General features: G+C 40.2%; 1 protein-coding gene across 2 annotated transcripts in view; it reads right to left on the bottom strand.

Annotated features, from left to right (window-relative positions):
• Positions 1-19506, bottom strand: part of edil3a (EGF-like repeats and discoidin I-like domains 3a) — a 99107-nt gene that overhangs the window by 55028 nt on the left and 24573 nt on the right. Inside the window, exons 2-3 of one of the 2 annotated variants that reach the window (XM_076159906.1) lie at positions 16160-16186; positions 5051-5179 (exon numbers count right to left, since the gene is read on the bottom strand). In XM_076159906.1, the coding sequence (XP_076016021.1) occupies positions 5051-5179; positions 16160-16186 (156 nt within the window). Of the gene's footprint in view, positions 1-5050; positions 5180-16159; positions 16190-19506 lie in introns of both variants that reach the window. The other variant, XM_076159905.1, reaches the window with a different exon arrangement.

The following is a 19506-nucleotide window of genomic DNA, read 5'->3' as shown; positions in this document are numbered from 1 at the left end:
TGATCGTCTTGTTCGTAAGCAGCAGTTTGTGCACAAGAAACAGATGAAGGTGAAAAATAGAGTGTTGAGTGTAGATCTCTCTATATCTCCTGTTCCCTATAAGAACCCATGTAAAAGAAAAGTAAACAAGAGGAGGGAATATAAACTTCAAAATTAACAGGTCCCTAATGCACTAAGAGAGAAGAAAGAGAAGTCCTGATGGAATCTCTCTCTCTCTCTCTCTCTCTCTCTCTCTCTCTCTCTCTCTTTACTGTGCTGATGAAAGGCAGCCACTGATGTGGCCAAGGTGAATTGACAAGCAGTAATGGGTCCTCACAGCTTTGCATCAGGCCACAGGCACAAACAGCAGCTGAAGGAAGCTGTGGAGGCAGTGGGACTAAAAACGCTGCAAAAGCAACCATCGATACATGATCAAACACTGGCGCTTTTAAAAACATCCCACACATCCTACTTTTAGCCACGATCAATCCTGCCCCATTGGTGCTTCCTGAGAGAGAAAGACGCTTATTGATCAAAAAGCAACATAGAATCTGGTCAAAGGACTTTCTGACAAAAGAGAAACAGGAGACGGGCTCTCTGGAGACTGGACAGCCATAAGACCCAATTAGTTACTCATATGTGTTGCTTGGTTTGGTTTGATCTCACACAGAAAACAGTTGAACGTTACAGTGAATGGAGCACATACGTTTGCTCAGCATAAACATACTCAGTGCCACATCAATTTCGCCATCTGCTTGCATCAGCCGATGCATGTGCAGAATCAGTGCAGATGTCCACCCACCAGCCAGGGTTTTGTGTCCACACAGACCTGCACATGGCCGAGACTGAGGGAGGAGATGAAAATGTGTGCAGGCAGAAATGGAAGTAAGGAAAAAAATAACTAGAGGGAAAAAGCTACAATGTTGGCTCTTTTCTAACTCAGCTGCTCTCTGGCTTCATTTTGTTTCCCACTTTGTTTCCAGTGATAAGCTGGCGAACAAGTTAACGATGGGCTCCAACCCAAATGAAGTGTGTCTAGAAACCGTGCACTCATCTGCATGCACTGCTGTCCATCTCTGCATTATAATCCACATAATCCAGCCTTTAGCCTTCTCAAGTTCTCCAGTCCTAGATCAACAATGAACTGAGAACCTCCAAATGTTTCTGTTCAGTCATTTCATGCAACAAATATGAGCAGTGTTTGCACCAACTATCAATGAGAGAAACTAGAGGGGCCTTGTTTCTGGTCCACTTTGGCAAATCAAAAATTGCTGTGTACCTATGAATTATACATCATTCCGATTGGCTACACGAGCAGCTTAATCCCAAATTGCTGAATGTTATTGGTTCAGAACTAGTTAACATCGTGTTCACACAGCAACAGAAAGTGATTGATAAGTTCCCACATGCATTAACAGATTTACTCTTTTTTTTGACAGACAGCACCACATAACTGTGAAAACACCCAAAGAGAGCATTTGCTTAGCTTTTGTCTGTTTCTCACCCTTTACATTTTGTTTTGCAATTTGCAATTTCCCATTTGATGAGGCATAATAACTCATCACTAGGGCTTCCACACTTTGCTCGTAACACATCGTCTCAACACAAGACGTCTCCACTCAAGACGGCGCAAGAGAAAATTACGATCAGAGCTTCCACACCTCAAAGATAAAACTGGGTGACATCTTCATCTCCTCTGCCAACTTTTTGCGATAAGATTTAGAAGTGGCACATCAAATTAAACGAAGCTGTTCGTGGCGAAATGTCTCGAATGGAGATACCATGGCAACGTGGTGACAGAAAGTCTCTGCAGAGAAGAAATAAAAACATGTCAGGAAATCCCAACAGTCTGTAAATAGTTTGTCCTTGTTAGCCTGAGAACACGAAGCTTAGAAAATAGACATTTTCAGCGACCCCGTGACTACTGAGCCGCAATCATCCCCAATCTTCACACTGTGACAGCTCATTATAATATTTGGCTACTTGCCCAATAACATGGCCTGCCACTTGTCCTCCTGCCACCACGAGCTCACGATGCAACATGATTCGCTTTGTGATAATAAGGGCTGCGATAATAACAGATATGACACCAACATGTCCTACAAAAGTGCTTGCTGATTTTAAAAAATGGGAAACCTGGCTGGAGAGGATAACAGTAAATTAGAAGCCAATAAAAACGGGTCTGTGAGACTTATAATCACACAGGGAATAATGAATAGTGGGAGAGAGAACGTCAAAGTGTCCTCACACATGCGAAAAACACATTTGGGTGGTTTTTACACCATTTATTTCTCATCTATAACTGAGATGATGTGATTTTGCCTCATCCATGATGAATAGTAGATAACTTAATTTTCTACACTGTCAAATTCAGTGCAATTTAAGATAAAAATAGAAAGGTATTGGTTACACAGGCTTCTTCACATTTGTAAGCCAGTTAGAAATCAGTAAACCCAGCAGAACAGGGCTTGAAAACCTTTAACGGCTCAAAGATATTGTAATAAATACCTTTAAATCCATTATAGTAACCCTTAGTGTTTCAAGCTGTGAGCCTTTAATATTCCCATGGTCTTATCCATCTGATATGTTCTGGATCATTGATTACACTTTACACCTTGATTCATCCTCATATATCTGGTATCTTTAGAAACGCTGGGATCAATATAGAATGTAAAATAATGTGCTGCAAAATGTGAGGAGTATGTGAAAGATGATCCACTTGAAGTCTAAGGTTTGGATGTAGATTCCATTATTCTGTGTGTTATGAATGCATGCTGCCATTAAGTTCTCCCTGAATGTCTGATATTTGATCTGCTGAGTCCTGATCTCTAAACCCTGAACCATAAACTCTATAACGTCAACCCTGAATTCTGAATCCTGCGTGTTGAGAGCTCAACACCTTTAGCAGGGTATCTGGTGGCTGCATTCTAAAAAGAACATCCTAATTAATCACCTATCTGCCCATCAGAGGTGTCTGAAATAGCTTATGCAATACCTATCCCAGTTGCTGGCATGACATCGCTCCTGGCTGTGCTTCATAAACCAGGTTTAGCAAACAGTGTAAGTAGCACATGTATTTAGGATAAAGCTCAAAGCTGTGAAATTGGATTTGGCTCTGACAGAGCAAGTAGGTAGTGGGAGCGACAGTAAAAAGCCACATGCTGGTCTGCACATATTTTGTGTTACATCTGTTTAGTGTTTAGTTCTGTGCAGATACTCTATATGATACATACATAACATTTGGCCCAAACCAACCATTAAAAAAATGGATATAAGCCCAGTGTGACACAATGCTAAACCATCACTGTCTCACCACTGTGCTGGGTGCTTGTAATTTAAATAGCAGATGCTTTAAAATACTTGTTAACAGTCGCCCACTTGTCTTCATCTTGTCTCTTGTCAGAATTCCTAGCCAAACATTTTTTATCTTATTTTTCATTAAGCTCATCAGCCATTTAAAGTCCACCCACCCATACCATAACAAAGCCAGCTAAGCTGTTATTCCAAAGAACAATTATTTGTGGGCCTTTATCTTTAAATTGCAGGAATTATCCAGACATAAGATTACATGACGAATGTTTCCAGATACAGATTTCTCCCTCCTTCCTCTTACTCCCCTCAACTGTAAGAGCCGTGTGGAAAATTGGCAGCCATTAATGTGCATTCAGTCGCATATCGAATCCGTTTCTCACCATCCCTAAGGGTTTAATAGGAAACAATAAGTGAATTATGACATGAATGGTCACCAATTGCTCATCGTTTTGTTTGGAGACGAACGCGATGACACACTGTTGATACGGTGACTCGCTCAATTTCCTTTTATGTTCCGTGGCAAAAAGAAAACACCATCAAGGTACGAAATAGGGTCAGGACACCAATAACAAATTGACATCAGAATACATAGAATGAAAAGGTTGCTTGTTTGTGACACATTCAGCCCAGACTGACTGTGTGAAAAATATACAGTAGATTGTTAATTGCTGCTGTAAATGTCTCTCTGTCCCTCCCCCCTGTTTCAAAACCAATCATACCCACATCACCACTCACTTCTGACCATGATCCAGTAAATCGATTACTTAGGAGCACACCTGCAGAGAGGGACAAGTGTGTTGGGGACAGGTTAATGCAATGCTCAGCCAAGCAGATACAGGGGTGACCCAACACGCAACGCAGCCTATATGCTGTATATATATATATATATATATATATATATATATATATATATATATATATCACACTGTCCTTTTTACCAAGATTTGGCACTCACACACAAAGCTACATGCAGTTTCCAAATCCTGTCATCTGTTCAGTAGAGCCAAAGCTTTAATATGTTGATAGTAAATCACAGGTAAGCCTCGACACCGTTGGATATATGCTGCACAACTGCAATTGCTTAAAAGTGAAACAGAATTTTCATAATACGGGGGTGAATCTTTGAAATGCCATCCAGCTTTTGAGAGCAGTTATAGCAAATAGCTCACGGTGACATTTCTGGCACTAATGAAAGCAACAACAATCAAAAGGAGTTTTTGTTGCTCCATCCCCCGTTTCTGTTCTTCCCCTCTTTGTAAAGAGAAATGCCTGCAGTCGCACCGACTTTAACACAAAGAGTTTCGCCTCGCCAAACGCAGAGATTGTGTTGAGGCGAGAACAATGCTCCTGCTCTCACACGACGTATCGCCCCATAAGCAGCAAAAGTCTTGTGATACTAACCTTTATTAAGAGCGCTCTCGACAAAAGAATGCAAGTAAGCAAGTTCAGCATTTCTTTCCTCTACCAAACTCACAATCATTTTGCTGAACTCATCCATTCACCCGTGATTTACTTGCTGTCAGCTCCACGCCCTTTATTCACTGCTCAAGGTCGTTAACTGTGTTAGAAAATCCTCAAGACTAAAAATGACAAGTCGTATTTTGTGGAAATGTGCGCAGGGACGCAACCACACGACTGTCTCTTTGATTTAATATTCACATTCGGGAGAATTAAAGTCGCTCAAGGTCCTTTAGAGGTAGACATGAAGAATAAACAGGCACAGAAATACAACCAAAATGGAAGAGGGTCTCTGACTCACTGTGTTGGCAGTGAACTCCGCTGAAGCCTGGTGGACATTTGCAGATGTAGCCGATGAAGGTGTCGCCTCTGTAGGTCTCACTGATCTGACAGTTTCCCCTGTTGTGGCAGGGATTTGGATGGCAAGGACCTGAGAGGGAATAAAAAACAGGAAATACTGTCAAAATAAACCTGTCCTGTGCCAAAACTCAGACCATGAGGTACTTGAAAACACGTTTCTAACCAGCAACAATGGAAGAATTCAGCAAATTTCCAAAACAAAAGGCAAAAGAACAACTATGAAAAACGTTATATATTGATCTGTGCAACTATTTAAGATGTTTGTTACTGTAAGCAGTTCTGTTAGTGTGCCACTGTCCAAACATACTGGACTAAATTCTTACCCAGATCGGCTATTATGCAAATGTGTTTCCTTATTCACATTGATGTTTAACCTTTGAGCATTTTCAATATTTTTGGCCATTTCTTCAATCTGGCAATATTAGAAAATGATGTCAACAATCCCCTGAATCCAGATCAGACACAGATCCATGTTTTCATATCTCATGGATTCTCCCCTGGACCATCCCCAACCATTTCACAACATACTCAAACACCTGGGGTGAGCCGATAATACACCACCAGGCTCCCCGGCTTGATTCAAACGAAGACATCACAGTTACAGGGGATGAGTCAGAGGCCTCATTGTTTTTCTGAAAACTCGCTTTCGATCAGCTTTTATTCCATTTTGTCTTCATCGATACGCAGCCAATTCTGCCTCAGCCGAGCATGAAAATGTTGGAACCTTCAAGCTGTTTTTGAATTTTCTGCCTGACAGGTTTGTTTCATGCACAGATTCAAAAAGCACAAAAAATAATTTTTATGAAAATAAGTTCATAAAAATTCCCTTTATGCCACATAGACATAGTTATAACTTTCCCAATCTCACTTCACATTTACACAGCGCCTAGAAATCGATTTAGATTCTGTTGTCGTGTTCTGTAAGTTGTTTGATGTGAAAAATTTAAATCCCAGACATGCTGTTCTTCGAATAGAAACTTCATTTTCATAAAAACTTGGAGGAAGTGGCGACACCAACACAAAATGAACTAAGGTCAGTAGATAAACACCAATATAAGGAGAATGCAAGCTTCGGATCGCAACTTTGAAAGCTTTTCATGCTGAATATCATCATTTTTTACATTGTACAATATCCTACATTCCCGGTTCAACGGCAATTAAGAGCAAAAATCCACCCACAGATTTGACAGCCGTTGTTTTCCATAATACCTCACCTCTAAACACACTCACATAGCGACTACATCAGCTGCATTGAGTTGTGCCTTGTGAGACTGCTTGTGAGCAAAAGAGTTTGACACGCGAAACTGTGGATGACAGTTAAGTGGGGGTGTCTGGCTTTCAGTGGCTGCTGTGGGTCTATGTGGTCTGGAGGGCAGCCCAAGGCTCTGTCGAAAAAAAGTCAATTGAATATGTCCCCTGCAGGAAGGCGAGACTACGCTCTCTCAACGCAGAGTGTGGAGACCTCGCTGGGAGGCGGAGCACTATGTATCACATTAGACGCTCAGAAAGCATGCATGACAACACACGGCTGCTTTGCATGCGGAGATGAAAACGCTTTAGCTGTGTGTTGCCTGACAGCTTCAATTGAGAGCTGAAAAATGACTTTATGGCACAGAACCAGTCAATTATTAGGTGCTTTGTTTCTAGTCAAACAAGGATTCACTTTCAAAGATAAATGTAAATAAATGAAAAAGGCGGACACTATAATGTAGAATTGATTATTTAAAGGCTAACTTGCTTGCTAGGGTCTGTGATTTAATGTGAAGGTCCAATTATTCGTAGCGTGCTGTATTTTTATTGGAGGGTGGAAAATGTTTCTCTCTGTGTTCGCTTGAGTGATTTCACTGAATTTTCTCTCTGTGTGAGGCAAAGGCTCAGTGCTTAATTAATGAGTGACCCAATGCCAGCATGTCATCTTCTTACTCTATTATAATAGAAGGTTTTTGCCTGTATTTTATATTTCGCCATGACAGGTCGTTGTCACACCAAGACAGTAAATACATTTTGATAGTTTTTTTCTGATTACTTTTTTGGAAAAATCAATTCAGTTTGGTTTGAAGTGGAGACCAGAGTTCATTACCCAATTTTCCCCTGCAGAAGGTGTCATTTTAAAACCTGGGGTATATTTCATACAAATTACAACAAAGTAATACAATGTGAAGAACATTCAGGGCAAGAATATATCTCGCAAGGCTCAAAATGCTGTGATTAAGGCACTTTTGATGCTTTTTGATCCTCGAGGTGAACTTTTTTATTTCTACTTGTGATGCCTCCTTCCCGGCCAAGATTGTTCCAAATAACACATCTTTGCTAAAATTTCAGAAATAATCAGAGAAAGTTATTCATCTTTCTACTCTGAGGATAAATGTGTCTTCTTATTCTCCTCTTTCTTTCTTTCCTTCTCTTTCCATAGATTACTAAGTCTTTGTCACCCACGATTACTCAACACATGACCCTTCTGCATCTCCTACTGGCAGATAGTTGCCTCAAAAGAACTCCAGTGTTCTCGGACATGGAGGGGTAAATTCATAAAGCACTGAAACAGATTGAATGTGTTGTTAAGAGGAAATTACATCAAGCAACCATTAGGACCTTCTCAGGGTAATTATTGTGTCGTCGAAAGTGTACAGGAAAGCTCTCGGTTATATTTTCTGCCTCACAGATGGAACATTTCTGTGCTGCACACTACTGTTTGCCATAGTTTAAGACAGAAAAACATCAATTTACAGAGGAATTTATATTCATAACCACTAAGCATATGCACGCTTCCTGTGCATACAGGGCGCCGTTCATCACTACCATTGTTGTCTCCTCAGTATTTGGGTGTAGCCCACAGCTGCTAGTGAATTCACACTCTGGAGATTTAAACAGAGCTAACAAAAGAAAAGAGTTCCAAAAAGCAATGGTCCGTAATGATTAATAACTCAGTTTCAGCAAATGTTCTTTTTTGTATCTGTATTTTTTCTCCTCACAATGTTATCTCTTTGGGACCAATGATGATAACTAAGGCTTTGAATCAAAGTTATAGCAACCAACTGCATGTGACAGAGCAATATATTACTTTACTGGCAATGCCCACAACATGCTGCCATATTACTGCCATCTAAAACCTCTCAGGATAACTCGCAGTGTGGGGCTAAAAGCAAATGACAATGCTTTGATGTAGGGTTATTGGTTTCATAACTCAGGCCTGCCAATAGCTGCCTCATCTTTTAAACATTGAGTTGTAGAACTGCGTCGAGGCTGTCAAAACTTTGTAGATTGAGATTGGATGGAAAAACTTCTCTTATAGGATAGTAATGCTGGGTTAGCACATATTGTACAAATTAAAACAAATTAAATGTCAAAGTTTAAAGGTTTGTATTTTAGTTTAAGGTCAGATACATGGGTAGAGTTGGTTTTAGGCCACTCTCACATGAAGAACCTTGTAAAAGTAACAGAGCTATAAAACATACTTGCGTCCAGACACTTTTCCTTTCTTTTGTGACTACATTTTTTGTGGAAGCCTTTTCTAGTCGAAGCTTCCCGCTGACAGGTAAAGTGTGCTTTGACAGGCCTCCTATTTCATTTTAAGTGAGGAGCAACAGGAAGAAGCCTCAAGGGGGACAGAATATCACACTCGCTTAAGTCAATCTGACAAATGAGCAGCCACAAGCAGAAAAAGTGACAATGTCAAGTAAACAAGTAAAAACTTGAATTGTTAACTTGATAATTTGCTCATCCATTTAAAACCGGCACAGGTGAAAAAATATTTCTGTTTAGAAATTAAGTCGGCCGATGGAAATAGATGAAAAAACACAAGGGGGCTTGTTTTTGTTCTCTCTTTAGAATTAGCGGCCCTCTGGATATAAATTTCAAACGTGGTAATCACGTTGAAGTCAGGTCATTTCAAAGCCCGGACCTGTATCAGTAATAATGAGATCGGTGGCTAATCAGCTGAACAGAGGAACGTATAATAGCTTTCACAGCGGCCGTGCCCTCTGTGGCAGAGGAAGTGACAGGTTTCAGGGCTGCTTTGACGTGGCAATCTATAGTCGCTTCAACACTTACTGACAACCTCTCTAATGGAGAGTGCATTAAGCTGGAAAAGGGCAGGAGGGAAGGAAGCGGAGGGAGAGAGGAGAGGAAGAGCATATCAAAAGCGATGTTTGAGAGAGATATTCTCAAAATGACAGGTACAGCTGAGGCTGAAATGGGCTTTCATTACACATACAAAAGGCTGCAAACAATTACAGAGCAGCAGTTCAAAAACAGTGATTTACTGATGTGACAACACATGCAAATGGTTGATAATTATAAATGTGGAATTTGTCAAAGTGAAGGGGAGTTTTCATTCACCTGGTGTGTTAACTGCACCTGACTAAAGTGTTGATGAAAACGGTGAACACTAATGTCGAGCTTTAACAAGGAGAAACACACCTGCCGGAAAAAGCAAAAGAAATACATTGTGGCTGACGCGCTTCTCTTTGGAATTTTAACTGACAGCAACCGTGTCGCATTCACTGATTTCCACTTAGAACACAGTGTTCTTTAGAGCATTAAAGTCATAAAAACCCACAGCACAAACTGACCATTGTGCACTTCAATCAGGCACACGTGGAAATGAATGCTGAAGGGTGAGCATGGATGAGTGGACACAGAACTGTAGAGGAGGAACTAAAGATGCAAAATCGAACATGTTAGGCCATTTGATGTGTTTCTATGCAATTGAAACTCTAGAAACGCTAATGGTAAATGGATTCATTGATCGCATTAATTACTCTACTTACTGCATCTACGTCACAATGAATGAACGTCTCAGTGCTAAATACAACATTTATACGATGGGTGTCAAACCGGTTCCATGGAGGGCCAAGAGGCTGCTGCAGTCTTCTGTCCAACCAAACCATTCGCCAATTTGCTCCTCCGTCTTGAGATTGAGGCCTCCATGCCTCATGGTTTGACATCTGCTATGAACATTCCCAGTCTCAATGAGCAAGCGAAAGTTCAAAAAGTAAGCAAACCTCAAGCTTCGCAAACCTCAAGCTTCTTAGAGTCAGATAAAGGTTTGAAGGCGATTGGACAAAAAGACTTTCTGAGAAAGACTTCTCCATGAGAACGACCACCTGTCAAAACAAGTTTCAGAGGAACTTAGAAGAACAATTGTAGGGAAGCACGAATGAAGCTGAAAAATTATCAGATCCACCTCAAAAGAGCTGAGTGTTCATCAATCCACAATGAAGGCAGGCAGACGCTGAACAAGTGAGGCCTGATTTGGCAGTCAGCCATTAATCCGCAATCAGGCCAAATCTTAGCCTGACCAGCTGTCATATGATGTGTTCGAAGAAGCTGCAGAGTCTGATTAATTACTCAGATGATCCATGATTGAGTGATTTGGCGATTGGATGGAATTCTGACAGATTGGTTATCTCTATTACAGATTGAGACGTCACACAAAGCCATATTTTTTTTTTAAAAGGGATTGGATTTTCTTGATTCATAGCAAATCTTCCTTAATGTGGCAAGATATTGAGCATGTAAACATGTTGAGATTAGAATAAAGCATTACTAGAAACGATCTATTTCCCGATGTGAGCTTCCACTTAATGGCATATCAATCAAGCCACACAATACGAGTATACATTTTGAACAGTCAGATCGTCAACTCAAATGTGAAAAGAAAGCGGAGTAATGCTAATGTACAAGATGACCTAATTCATACAATGCTGCAGTCTGTGTTCATGTGTCCACTGTAAGAAAATTACTGTATAAAGCGCAAACGTTAGATTAGTTCAGACACAATGTTTTTGTCTACAGTTATGACTTGAATTATTAGAAATGTGTATTCACTATACACTTCAGTGAATAGGCTGCTACGCTCTCTTCACTCTGATTGTACATTGCATGTGATTCTTGTCTGGAGGAAACCATGACACCCTTTTGAGTGACTGTCTGCTGCTCTGTTGTACACGGCATTGTGCCCGGTGTGATTGATGTGAGCCCCTGTTATGTCCGGCATGAGCTTTGTGATTTCTTTTGTGGCTGCAGAAAGAAGCCAATCAATCAGCTGCAAAGAGGCGAGCAATGGTTAAACACAGGGAAGCATCTGTTGTTTGTTTGCTGATCGATCTCAGGGGTCTGGCGTGTTCACGGTACAGGCAAAGTTTGTGCTCGTACATCTTTGACGGCAGCTGTCACAAACACTGTCGTAAGCATTACTTCATTCCAAATCCAAAAGCAATACTAATTTCATGAGGGAGACGTTTATGATTATAATGGCTCTTACAATTGCACCCTTACAAACGATATAGTTTAAACATTAAAATTTACAACCTATTATTCCCTCCATAATAGGAATATAATTAAATGCCCAGTCTCTGTTTTTCTATTACAGAGAATCCCTTCCTATGTGGAGAATGCAGCCATGTTATTGATCGTAACAAAAACAAACCAAATCCTGCTGCAGCTGACCCTGCATGCAGTTAATCTTAATAACCTTTACATCATTAGGTGGAGTCACTTTGAGGTCAGGAGAGCTTCTTGGGCTGGCCGATAAGGATTTCTGGTGATCCTTCTAGTGAAGTGAGTCAAGATGTGGGGGTGAAGTGACTAGAGGAAGAGCTTTTACTCAATATCTAACACAGTGCAGCAGTCCCTCGTGGCCTAACCTTCCATTGCTACTCCGAATTGTGCAATTCCACTGCAATTCCAGCCACAGCGTTACTCCAAACCATTCACAGACATCATTGTTGATGTTATTTTTTGGCTGAAACATAAATGAGACAAGTGAGATGACAAAATTCAGCTACAGCAGGTTATTCTTTTAGAACCGCCTCTCGAAAGTTTGTAATTTACACTAGATCATACAAAACTCAATAAATAAATCATAACTATTTTTTAAAAAATTAATACCCCATCCTATCTAGTCTTGTACCTATCTGTTCTTTTATGACTGCTTGATAGGGAAGATAATTAAATCTCCAGGTATTTTTTTACATTTACTGTCAAATATGTCTACCAAACTTTCACTCTGTGAAATTGACATTTATGAGCCTTTGCACTGCATGCCCAGCCAGATTCGACATGGCCTAATTGTGTCAAATCTATTTTTAAATCAGCCTCTTTTTCTTTGATGGCTTTGCTGGTTCACAGGCTCATGGTCACTGCACCCATCCTGCGCCTCGCCTGATGAAAGTTGGCACTGAAGCACCAATATTACATCAGCACTCTCAGAATGATACCGTGTTCGTTGATGCCTTTAGTGAGTCTTGGCCTTCTACTCCACTGCGCCCTCACCACTGCCATTTCAGCTCATCAGCATTTGACAGGTTGAAGAGTTAAAAAGCATTATCTCACGCAAAAACTAAACACTTTGAAACTTAAATATGTCAAACACAGATCCTAAATGCGGAGGTCACACTAAAGATCAGAATCATGTCAGGATGAATCAGGGTGAAAGGCAGGAATGGATGTTTTCTAAATGCCGTGGAAATGTCACAGCATATTTCTTAAAAGGTCTCCTGAAGAAGCATTTCCTTAGTCTATGTTTGCGAGAATTCAAACTCCACACTCACAAACCAAACCATTCCCTTGTTACCTAATAAGATTTTGGATAATCTGATACAGACTGGCTCCAATCTTTTCAGCTCATGGAGTCCAGGATCTATGTGTCTTCATGTATTTCATCAATACCAACTCTACAGTGAGAATTGTAATCACAAGTAAAACATGCTTTGCAGTTACTGTGGATAATTTATATGACTTACAGACAAAGTAAAAGGTCACAATAAACTAACTGCAAATATGAAGTCGAGGTTTTATTTGGATACTGGCATTTTATCCTAGCAGCCTTTAAACAAATCCTTTGATAAAAACAATTTCATTTTTTTGATTTCCTCATTATCATGTTGAGAAATGTCATCTCTGTAGCTCTGTGTGATTGAAGGGTTGGAATGACAATAAACACAACTTAACGACATTATGAGAGGATAGATTTAGATGTTGTGATGTGATATGCTTGAAGCCCTCGCCCAATGTATTGGACTGGAAACAAAAATCAGGTAAATGTGCTACTTCAGACACACATAGTCAGCTTGTCTGTTGATGCACTGAAAGCCAAGAAAAGCTTTTAGGTTTTTCTTTTGAGCCATAATGAAAGAGCTGTGGCCATTAAAGTTACAAAACTGATTAAAATAAATGAAGGTACCGCAGATATTTGGTTATTACCGTGACTGTTATTGTTATTTCATGTGACTAATCAGACCCCATTAACAAAATGTGTTCATTTAGCATATTAAAATGACACATCAAATGGACATACTTAATCAAAATAAATTATTTTAATCATTAAAGCCATACTCATTACCTCCATAAGATGATAAACACTCTGTGGGTCTGTGCTCAGTATAGTTAATGTGTCATTCAGCTCTGCCAATTCTGTTCCTCTGAGGGATTTTATGCAGCAAAAGTGTAAAGCTACAGTAAATCAACCCTGTCCCTTTGTATTTTTTTTTACTGTGGCCAGAGATTTCCATTTATTTAAAAGGGAATAAACCTTTGTGAGATGTGTATACTGTAGAGAAAGAATCACACCTTTCCCAAGGTAGATAAAATACAGCCAATTTCTTCATTTTATTATTCTGCAGGGCATAGGACAAAGAGAAATCCAATATTCTGTCATGTTTAGCACACTAAGCACTTTTTCCCCTCTAAACCCCATAGTTTGAATATAAATGGTAGCTTAATACGTGGACTGGTGTGGAAAGGAGCCAACATCCACAGATCTTACTAAGCTAGAAACCGTCAACTATAGATATGGCACACGTGTTCACAGAGATAAACCTCAGACATAAAAAATACAGGCCTGATATGTCGTTGGAAGGCATTTGGCCTTTTGCATCCGTCTGTCCTATTTCCAGTCCAATTCCAAGTCCAATTCCAGGTCAGTGGTCACTTGTCACAGCTAATTCAGTTCATTTCCTGTCATAATTCTTGTGTATGCAACGTTCCTCATTCCCACTGCAATCTGAGATGAGATTGCAACAGAACAAACTTGGCTTAGATTCTTACTAAAATGAGTGTATCCATAACATTGAAAGGGGGCAAACAGTGCTCACTGCTCTCATTGCTCCTTGTTTTCATTTCATTAGTTTATTTCGAAACAAATTAAACGAAACCACATCAAACTATAGGAAATCAATCCTTGCAGGTTTATTTCAGATCAGATGGGTTAAAGCAAAAAGTATTTATTTAGTTAAGCTCTCTTTGTCAGTGTGTTTGATGTGTGTTTGATGTGATCAAACACACTGATCCACTGCTACTCTCTCTCTTTGTCTTACTCTTTGTTGCAACACTAATGTGCGCACTTAATGGAAACCGGATGGTTTTTTTTACTAACTACTTAACGCCGCTGAAAGGACAGATCTCTTCTTACTGGTCAGGTGCATCAGGCCTGAGGTGTTCAGGTATATAGGCATGTTAGACGCATCTAATAGAAAACAAGGCTTTTAGGGCAATTTAGAGCTTTGGCTATGACTCAAGTCCATAAAAGAGAGCAACCAAGGCCTGCAGTGACTTTACGTACGACTTTTTATGTAAATAATGTTTAAATCTTAAATTTTAAGTAAAGTCTGGCAACCATACACTTCTACCCACCTTGTGTTTTGCTATTGCAGCTTTACATTAGAGAGTTCAAATGGTGAGTGTTTGTGTGTGTGTAATATTATTTGTCGACTGATCACTCAATAATCAGATTACACAAAGATGACAACAAATGCTTGCATTCCTGTGGTAGTATGTCTTAACTAAATAAATACGTTTTGCTTGAACCGATCTGATCTCAAATAAACCTGCAAGGATTAATAATGACAACAACACAAAACAGACACGCTAAACACATTGTGAACGTGCATTTCCAGCTGGAGTGTTTGTGCTCAGCTGCAGCACTTCCTCAGGATGCGAAGTGACATTTTAATTGCATCTCTGATGAAGATAAATCGGGTTCTTGTTGCTCTCTGTGGCCTTCACTTTTGTCATAAAACTCTTGTTACCTTTTCTCTTTCAGTAATCAGGAGTAACATTTCAGAATCCCAAACGTGGCCTCTGAGGCAGGAGATCCGGCGTGGAAATGTCTGCATGCTAATTCACGGATCTTTACTGAACGAATCGCTACACACCGACACAAAGAGACACTCAGTGATCTCCTCGGGGAGCGGATATACATTCAGACTAATACTAATGGGATGCACTTACCTGAACCAAGCTGTAATATCAACCAATTCCATAAGCTGTGTGGAGGATGCAATGCACTGTACTCTAGATAAATATGACAGTTACATTTTGGGATTTTGAAAGAGCTTCTGATTAATGCTGCTCTCCAGTTAATGGATGATAAAGTCGATGATAGCGCGGAAGGAATCATTTTCAAAAACATCACTTAGAAATGTTAATGGGTGAATGAAACTTGAAAAAGAAAATTCCACTGATGTAAATGCTTAGGACTGAAATGATTCTCCCACAGTGTCGTGACTGACAGATGCAGAAAAATGATTCCCAATACGCAGATATGCAAGTAAATTTATTCTTCTTCTCCTTCCTCTTCCTCCTCTTCTTAATCCCATGTTTCAATCTTGACCTTTAGCCGAGCTTGTAAGGTTGTCATTAAGTCCAAAAAATTGGATCCAAAATTGTTACTAAGATTTTTCAGACTTTCCTTAGATTATTTTTATTTAATAATAAATAATAAGTTTTTAGAAAGCAGATTTTACTTTTGTTTTTGCAGCTCTGCTCTCTAGGTGGCAAACGAAAGCCAAATTCAATGAAAAGTGAGATTGCAAAAATGATTTAATAGCCCATAATTTAAAAAAAAAGAAAAATAGACTTAACTGCTGAATGATGTAATCATGAGTGCAGCAGACCAGGCATAAATTGTCGATACAAGAATTAAAGTAAGTGGCAAGAGATTTAAACACTGAAAGAGCTCTCACACACACACACAAACACATATGTATGCACACACATGCACAAACACAAACACACAGACAGACAAATCACGTTACCAAAAACACCCCACCTGCTGAAGTCGGTTCCTCGCCATCTGCTGCTGTGGAGACAGAGAGGGGATAAGGGAGGGGGGTGGAGAGAGAGAAATCAAATTAGCTTTATCACAACTATGTCACAGTATTCAGAGCTGTAGCTGCATTTAATATCACTGACTCAACAGAATTATTAATCACTCTTTGCACAAGCATATGTGCAGTAATTATTGACATGTAATCTAAGGGAGCACACGGAAGCTAACCCTCACCTGCTACCTGCACCACACAATCCAATCCAACACCTAAACCGTGAAATGTAATCACACACACTCGCCACATACAAGCTACTTTGTACTGGTCAGTGGCCTTTGACTAACATTGACTAGCAGAATTAGCCTCCATTCATACTCTTCATGCGTTTCTGCTGCAGCTCTCTCTAACTCCTAACCCACAGTTCAGCCCTTTGTTCCACTACAAAGGCTGATGAGATTTTGGGCTGTCTGCCATCATCACCAAGAACCCTCAATCTTCTTCATCGCTCTGCCAGAAAGCTGGGGGAGGGGGAACAGCAAGGGTACCGTATGCATTCAGATGACAAATAAGATCATCGCAGTTGTGATTGGAAAATCGACTGGAGATTTGCAGAACCCAATCCAACCAAAATACATTCTCTGATTCTCGCTCATTTGACTGTTATCACACACACACAAACACACACTACCACACACACACTGAAATTACATTTATATAAATCTCTTGTAAACAGCTATAGATCTGTTAATCCTCAATATTTGATGGTCACGCCACCTTAATTAGAAGCATGATTCAATGTTGTGTGCGTATTATCATTGAAAGCATTGAATACTAATGATGCATTAGCATATGGAGAAGGTTAAGGCCAAATAGATCATCAGGCACGCTTGGAGACGGTGATGAGTGCCAGCATGCAACGCAGCAGCAAATGCATACATATTTGTACAAGGCTAATCAAGACCTAATTTTAGATCATAACACAGGAGACCAAGATTGTATTAGAGTTCTCAACTCTTTGCAAACCTCACATCGATGTTGGGTCAGGCTGAATTCCCTGTGGTATTTGTAATGGAACTGGAAACAAACACAAAATGCTCTGTGAGGGTTTTAAAGAAACGTTTACATTGCTAAAAGTCTAACAAGAAAAGCTGAATTAACAGTTTTGACAAACTTAGGGCACCCTGGGAACATATGGTTTCTACTTAGAACACAGTGATGAATCTTTGCCCGGTGGTTGGGAAGCGAGGGAGAAAATGATTCACTTACGACACTATTCTAAGAGTCGGACTGAATTAAACAGTGAACCGCAGCCTTAACGCTGTTAAACAAGAGGGGCGGGGGGGTTAAATTGAAGTCAACGGGAGCCAAAGTCAAGCACTCTCCCAAGCTCTCATCCCTCTGGCAGCAGGAGCTTCCCTTTGTGTTGCCCAGCGGGAAGAGAGGGCCATGTAATCCCAAAACCAAGCACATTCCACGCTTCGCTTACTGCGGTTTTCCTGCTGCCATGTCTTCTCGCTCACCACAGGGGTCAAGGCGTGAATACATACAGGCAAATACACTGTACACATACACACGTTTTTTTTTAAAAAGGAGCAATACCGTATGAATGACTTTACGTGTGACGGACGATGGACAGCTACAAAACACACACTGACAACAAACATAAATAAACGGAAGCATTTGTCTAAATGTATCATTGCCTTGAAAGACTGCATGGTAAGGGGAGTCAGTGCTACACTTCACTTTCCTTGCCAAACTTAAAGTTTGAATAAGCTGTTCCCTCGATGAGTCACAACAATCCATTGCGTCCCACAGCAGCCCACGCATGCTCATCTTCCCAAAGTTGTTCCGTATTACCTTCAGAATAGCCCGACAGCTCACCCCTGGCTCCCGCTGCTAATATTCTGTTACAGAATCTACAGCAGGAGGACATTAAGCATCATCAAATCCAAGAAAAGCTGAAAGCAAACCTATTTCAGATCCGTACTTTTATGATTAAACTTGCCTTTTCTTTTTTTTTATTGTCAGATCCTTGCAGCTCTTACACGTCTGACTCAGTTCATAAAATCTTACAAATGTTCTCTTTTAATTTCCCTCATCATCAGTTCCAAGAACTGCTTATTTCCTCAAGGAGCTGATCTGGGATGAATCTCTTAGCAATCGTGATTTTGCTCTCAATTGTTCTCACCTCAAATTTGAAAAATCTGGGCTGATACACGTATTAGCAGCAGCTGTGTCCATTAGGTCTGTCATTACAAACTGGTCAGAGTCTCCTTTCATTACAGTAAACCCCTTGAGCTCTAATCATACTTGAAAACCCCATCCACTGTGTATTACGTTAGGTTAGTTTGTTTTCCACTGTGCAGGCTGATGGATATGCAGAATGTATCGCTACAAGCTGGAATGATTTACATGTTCTATCTTGAAATCTGAGTTACTGATGTGCACATTTACATAAGCACAATTTGTGACATCACCAATACTCGGAGGCCAATCCTGATTGTGGGTGGGACAACATTTGTATTCTGAAATGTTCAAAGAGCAGAAAGAGTAGACTATTAGTAGAGACTACTAGTAGAGATGAAACTTTAATCCACATCATTTTAATAACATATAATCAAATAGATAGATAGATGGAAAAGATCCACCCAAAGTCTTTGCAATGACGCCATTACGTGAAATATTGTTCCATTTTGTACAACATATACTTGACATGGTGATACATGGTGACGCTGTGCTTATAAATGTGCAGAACACAGGAGGTTCTGGAGATGACTTATTCAAATAGCCCCTCCTTATTCACAGGAGAAGGCCTCTCTGTAGCATGATAAGCTTCCATCCTGGGACATATTGGTTTAATCTGACTGACAGCCGGGAGGCAGTAATAACCATCCATAATCTAAATGGGAGCCAGCCAGTCTGTCCAGCTCCAGCTAATATGACCTCAAGGTGTTTGGTGGAGATAGAGGGAATGAGCACATCACATACAAGTACAAAGGGCGGGGGAGGAGCACACACACCTATGTTTAAACCTATGTTAAACTACACATGGTACGGTGCTTACACAGATCCACACAAACACAACAAATGACAACTTTGGGTGGAAGATGTAGATGTCTTCATGTAATCTCTCCTTCTGTTCAGGCTGCAGTGGAGTTTTGTGATGCACTCGGTTTGGAAACATGATCTACACCAACAGATCCAGCATCCATGCATAAAATACATTTTTGCTAGACATTCATTTATGAGGGAGGCTGAATAACCAGAACAGTAGAAGAAGAGAAAAGAATAAAAGACAAAAAATCCCTAAATGGAAACACAGAATCCTGCATATGCAACAAAATATACA

Source organism: Genypterus blacodes, unplaced genomic scaffold, assembly GCF_046128005.1.
Source record: "Genypterus blacodes isolate CSIRO-AG114 ecotype Tasmania unplaced genomic scaffold, CSIRO-AGI_Gbla_v1 ptg000099l_1, whole genome shotgun sequence".
NCBI lineage: Eukaryota > Metazoa > Chordata > Actinopteri > Ophidiiformes > Ophidiidae > Genypterus > Genypterus blacodes.
This window is presented reverse-complemented; position numbering and strand designations above follow the sequence as displayed.